This window comes from Quercus robur, chromosome 5 (assembly GCF_932294415.1).
Source record: "Quercus robur chromosome 5, dhQueRobu3.1, whole genome shotgun sequence".
In the NCBI taxonomy this organism is placed as follows: Eukaryota; Viridiplantae; Streptophyta; class Magnoliopsida; order Fagales; family Fagaceae; genus Quercus; species Quercus robur.
This window is the reverse complement of record NC_065538.1, coordinates 9,432,011-9,438,010: the sequence shown is the minus strand read 5'-3', so window position 1 is coordinate 9,438,010 and position 6,000 is coordinate 9,432,011. Positions and strand designations below refer to the sequence as shown.

General features: G+C 33.0%; 1 protein-coding gene across 3 annotated transcripts; it reads left to right on the top strand.

Moving 5' to 3' along the window:
• Positions 1-1,253: 1,253 nt before the first annotated feature.
• Positions 1,254-3,403, top strand: LOC126725080 (uncharacterized). 3 transcript variants are annotated; one of them, XM_050429584.1, is made up of 2 exons: positions 1,254-1,597; positions 2,400-2,599. In XM_050429584.1, the coding sequence occupies exons 1-2, from the start codon at positions 1,321-1,323 to the stop codon at positions 2,459-2,461; spliced, it is 339 nt and encodes a 112-aa protein (XP_050285541.1). In that variant the 5' UTR covers positions 1,254-1,320; the 3' UTR covers positions 2,462-2,599. The 3 variants fall into 3 exon arrangements, with proteins under 3 accessions (XP_050285541.1, XP_050285542.1, XP_050285543.1); XM_050429585.1 differs by lacking the exon at positions 2,400-2,599 and adding an exon at positions 2,088-2,313 and having other exon boundaries at positions 1,256-1,597; XM_050429586.1 differs by lacking the exon at positions 2,400-2,599 and adding an exon at positions 3,249-3,403 and having other exon boundaries at positions 1,257-1,597.
• The last annotated feature ends 2,597 nt before the right edge of the window (positions 3,404-6,000 follow it).

Genomic DNA, 6,000 nt, shown 5'->3' with positions numbered 1-6,000 from the left:
AAATGTTGATCAGGTTTTACTTGGATGTTGTTGTCGAGGCTTGATCCATCATTGTCAATATAATTGAACTGGTGACTTGAGGATTTTTTTGGTGAAAAAAAATTTATATAAAAAAAAAAAACTAATAATGTTGATAAGTAATTCTATGGTGATATAATCTAGACTCACATTTATTGAGAATTGAAAACACCAATACTTGTCAAAAAGAAAAGGAAAGAGAATTGAAAACCCACCAAATTAAAGTATTTTTAGGATGCTTCTAGTACATTAGTGTATTAAAGTGTTCTGGGTCATATCAGATGACTTGGTGACTAATTAAGATGATATAAGAAGTATCATTTTGAACAATGTTGAGAGCCTTATATGATAAGATGGCCAATATTGGTTCTTGGGAAAGATGAGGCTATACTAGTTTTGTGAAAATCTTAGTACCATCCACACTTATACTCTGGAAATTGGCATCCTCTGGGATAGTTTATCTTAGTGCTATCTACATTTTTTTTGTAGAACCATCACTGCTCTTGGTGCATGTGAGGCATGCTTATCTACTACTATTTTCTGCTGCTATTCTTTGTTGCTTGGCTGCTTACCATAAAGTATAGGGATAATCATTTTATACACAGCATGTGTAAAACAAACACAAACCTAAAATATAACTTGGTGTCTCTGCTTGTCAGAATGTATGCCAACTTTGTCAAAAAGATCAACAAACTTAAAGTGTGATAACTGCAATCACAATTTTTGTCACTATTAGACTAGAGTTCTATAATTATTGTGCTTTAGTGTAGGGATCTATGTTGCTCCCATAGGTAAAATTTGGAGGGAAAACTTTAATTCATTGGAGTTGAAGTATCACATGCTGAATTCTATGTCAAATGTGCTACAATTTGGCTAGTGGTGACACTTTCTTTTTTCCCCTTTTCCTTCCAGTTAAAGCAATTGCTTACAATTAGTGTGTTGCTTCCACATGGGTCAAAATTTTGAGGAAAATTTTTAATTCATTGTGATAGGCTAAGAATGTATTGACTCCTTAGATAAATTAATTAATTAATTAATTAAATCAATTAATAGGCAATATGTGTGATAGTACAAATAAATCACCAAATAACTAAATGCTCGTGAGCATGTGCTCAGAAGCTAGTACTGTATAGCCTATAGATTAATTGACACCTAACTGAAGTTTGATAATTAAAAAGCCCACCCCATGTGGCCCCCATCCCTTTCTCTCACTCTCACTCACTGTTTGTAGGGGTTTTAGCAGAACCAACCCAATTGACCATTTTCTCTTGTACAAAATCACTCACACATAGAAACACAACAATGGCGTCAAAAACCCTATCCCGAACCGGAGCGTCGCCGGTGAACCGGTTTTTGTCAAACCCGTTTCTCCGGCAGATTCGGAACCCGAATCCGAATCAGCGGATCGTATCTCAGGGCCTCGATGTCACTCCGAAGCTATTCCCATCGCTCTCCAAGTTCGAAAACTCACTCCACTTGCCTCAGTACCAAAACGACGCCGAATCGATCCGAAAGGTCGCCTCCGAAGGCTTCGTATACCCCTCTGGCCTCCCTTCTCTCAGCTTCTACTTGCCAGAAGGTACTCTCTCTCTCTCTCTGTATATATATGGGTGTGTGTGAAAATCATCTGTTTGGTTGCTGGGAAAATGAGGTAAGGAGGTAAGTGTGTGTAGAGGTCATCTGTTTGGTTGCTGGGAAATTGAGGTGAGGAGGTAAGAAATTAGAAATCTTTAGGCTTTTAAATTATGCATTTTCTATGAAATTGGTAAGAGTGTGTGTGAGTGTGTACTCCTTTTGGTTTCTGGGAAAGTGAGATAAGGAGATAAGAAATTAGAAATCTTTAGGCTTTTAAATTATTTATTTTCTATAAAAATGGTGTGTATATATGTCAAGGGCCTTTGGTTGCTGGGAAAATGAGGTGAGGAGATGAAAGATTAGAAATCTTTGGACATTTAAATTCTGCATTTTTTATGAAATTGGTAACTGCATGTGTGTGTGCGGTTGACTTTTACATTATGCATTTTCTATGAAATTGGTAAGAGTGTGTGTAAAATTGTAACTGTACTCAGGTTGCTGGGAAAGGGAGGTGAAGGAGATAAGAAATTAGAAATATTTGGACTTTTGAATTATGGATTTTCTATGTATGTATGAATGAAAATTCTGTTTGGTATATGAGGAAATGTATGGATGGATGGGCTAGCTGTTTGTTAATGGTCTGTTTGGTTTATGGTAAAAGTGGTAAGAGATGCTAATAAATTAGGAATTTGGGGTTTATAAATTATGCACTTTTTAATCTATACTCTGTTTGGTTTCTAAGGAAATGGAAGGATAGACTAGATGTTTTTGTTAATGGTTTGTCTGTTTGCTGGGAGAATGTGCAGGGGAGAGAGAGAGAGAGATAATGATGATGATGAAGAAGAATTATAGATTTTTTATTATTTAAATGATGCATCTTTAGGTTGCGGTGAACATCAAAAGGGTGTTTCTTGTTAACTTTGATAAACCGAATATCTAGTTCCTTATTGATAACTTGAATGTGATCTCAATATCTAGTTCCTTAAGATATAAGATATTAAGATAATATTAAGAAGATGATCTTAATGGAATTGTTGTGTAAAACCAGTTCAAATCAGCAAGGATTCTAACTGATTTGTTGGTCTCTCTGTCTCTTCAAAAGTGGGGCTATTATGTTCCCTTGTGAGCATATATGTGATTGATGGACATATGAATTTCTACACGAGATAGCAATAGGATGTTAGTAGTCTAAGTCTTATTGGTTAAATCCTCCCTAGGTTTTTTACCAGTTAGGTTTTCCTACGTTGTCATATTGTCGTGTTCTTTATATTTCCGCATTATTTACATGATATGATTTTATTGTGTTAACCTAAATCTGAATAATTTATTTAAGTAATCACTTGGCTAAATAACTAGGTTAAACAACTTGTGTTAAGGGGTCTAAAAACGTACAATTTAAATTGTTATTCCCAATCCATTTCAAGCAAGTGCTTAATTGTTAGATGTTTTGTTAGAGGTGTCTTCAAGTAACCCTGGTTCCTAGCACAAACCCCTAATTTAGTATATCAGCTGAGCTATAGAGCTGTCTGAAAAAAAAAAAAAAAACTGTGGCTTTTTACATAAGTCCTTGCTTTCACAATATTTATTTCTCCTACACTCATCCTTTATACTTTCCCTCTTACATGTGTGAAAAATGAAAATGTTTTGCTTGACAGGGTTTCATGAAGGTGGAAGCCACAAGAGATAAAATATGTCTATTTCAAGAAAATAATTTCAAATTCACAAGGCGATAGAATTTGGAATTTACCAGAAAAGAGAGACAAATGTCTGTATTTTTATTAATATGAAAAGTGCAGTGTTTTGGAGGCTACACTGAATTTAAATAGTAAAAAAAAAAAAAATCCAAAAAATCTTAATTCGTGTTAAGCAAAATATTAGGTGGCAAAATAGTAAATTTTACCAAAATAGACAAAATTAAGATAATTGTAAATCTAAATACTATTGTTTTTACTCTAAAAGACGTCCCAAAAAAACAAAACCTTATTCTAACAAATTTTGAATAAAAAGTTGAAAAGGAAATAAATATTAATAAAAATGGCAAAAGTAAACATTTCGAGATCTAAACGATGGAATTTTCCCAAAGAGACAGATGAGGATCTGGATTTCAGAGCACTTGAAAGTTGATACATAATAATATCCTGTTTGGTTAGAATAAAACAAAGTATGCCTTATATGTATACATTTTTAGTTTTCAATGGGACTCATCACAAAAACATGATATGTTTGCAAAATTGTACCTAGTTTTCATTTTTAACATCCTAAAAAGTGAGTTTGAATATAGAAAACAAAAAGGTCTTTTGCCCATTATCATTTTTGTGAAAATAAAAACAGTGGCATTTTGTAAAAAAACCAAATTTGTGCGTCCCATTAATAGTGACATGTCTCATTAAAACTAACTCTCTCTCTCTCTCTGATGTTGGGATTTAATGAAATTTGTTTGAATTTATGGGTTTTTCAATGGAGATTTGGGTTGATTTTTTCAATTTTTTTTTTTTTTAATGGATTAGGCTTGTGACGTAGAGATTTGAGCTAGGTATTGGCTTGCGAAGGTGGTTCCTGTGTGTTTTTATGGAGATGTGGAGTTGTGGTTGGGTTTGATGAAGGAGATGAATGGTTTCTAAGTGATAGGTGACCGTTGGTTTTATAAGAAAATAGAAGGATTTAAGCAAAACAAAAACTAGATGAAAATTGGTGCCAAACAGAAATTGAGTTGGATACAAAAAATGAATGTAGGATTTGAGAAGAGAAAATAAGAATAGAAAATGAAAATTGAAAATGACAAATCTTTAAGAAATGAACAAAGTTTCTCTCCAAACTAATTTGGAGAGAAACTCTTCAAATTTCTCATATCTCTTTTTTTTTTTTTTTTGTGAATTTTGGAAATTTAACCGTAGAATTTCATATTCTTTATATTCTTAACGTGCATGTCATATTTCGTTCAAATCGAATGTTATTTATTATTCAATCAATAAACTTATTTTTTATACATAACTTTAAATTACAAAAATAGAAAATTTTAACATTTGTTTGATAACAAAGCAATTGATCTTTTTGAAATATTACAACCATGAATAAATGATATAATAAGAACATACAATCCAACAATTAGATTGTGGGTGGCAGTGGTGATGGTTTTGGGTTTGCTAGTGTTGGTGGTGGCTAACGGTGACTATGAGTTTGGTGGGTTTGTTTATTGTTCTTGCTAGGGAGGAGAGAGAGAGACGGAGAGGAAGAGAGAGAGAGAGACATGGGGAAGAAATTATATATATATATATATATATATTAAAATGAAGCGATAAAAAAATAAAACTATTAATATTTGGTGTATTGTAAAATGATGTATTAAAATAAATAAAATAATTTTTTAAGTTATTAAAAATTAAATTTTTTAAAACCATCATTATGAATAATCTTAACTACTTACCATAAAATATTTCTTGGTGTCCCTGCTTGTCAGAATGGTGCTTTGTTGGATAGATCAACAAAATAATTGTGATCACATTCTTGTCATCACTAGAGTTGTATAGTTATTGTGCTTTAGTGTAGGGGCCTGTGTTGGTGTTTGCTCCCATGAATGGGTCAAAATTTTGAGGGAAAAATTTAATTCATTGTAGTCCAAATATCACATTGCCTACCTCAAATGTCTCCCCAACACCCGCGGGTAGCTTTATTTCCAACAAGCAAGCTTTTGTTTCATTTGACACTCCATTAATTCCCCATTTTCACGCTTGGAGTGTAATGAAAAGTCAGTTTAATTGTGATATAATGGCATTTGGAGGCATCCTTTTCCAAACAGTCCAATTTCTTTTTCTCTTACCTACTCAAGATCACCCTTCAAAGACATGACTGTCACTCCACCATCATTCTCGTACATATTCACTAACTTATAATACTCCCACATGTATTAATTCTTTGTTCACTGTTACCATGAGTGCCAAAGTTGAAGTTAGCATAATTCTCTATTAAATAGTAGGGGAAAAAAAAAATCTTTTATCATAAAACATTTAAAAAAAAAAATTTGACAAAAGCATGCAAATTATAGTTGCATACATGTGGGGCCCCTCCATGTATATATTTTGGTCCCTAGAAGGCTCAAATGTCAATTTTGATTTTTGTTGTCATTAGGGGTCTGTTTGGATAGAACTTATTTCGCTGAAACTGAAAACTAAAAACTGAAAACACTGTAGCAAAATAATTTTTAAATATGTAAATAGTGCCGTAGGACTCATTTTTAATGAAAAAGTTGATAAAAAATAAAATTTGTGGGTTCATAAACAGTGCATTCGTGCACTGTTCACGAAAGACTAGTCAAAAGTTGCGGCTACTGTTTATGTACAGTGCATGAACAGTAGCTGCTTGTTGGGGAAAACGCTTGAAAAAAAAAAAAAAAAGCAGGAAACGCAACTT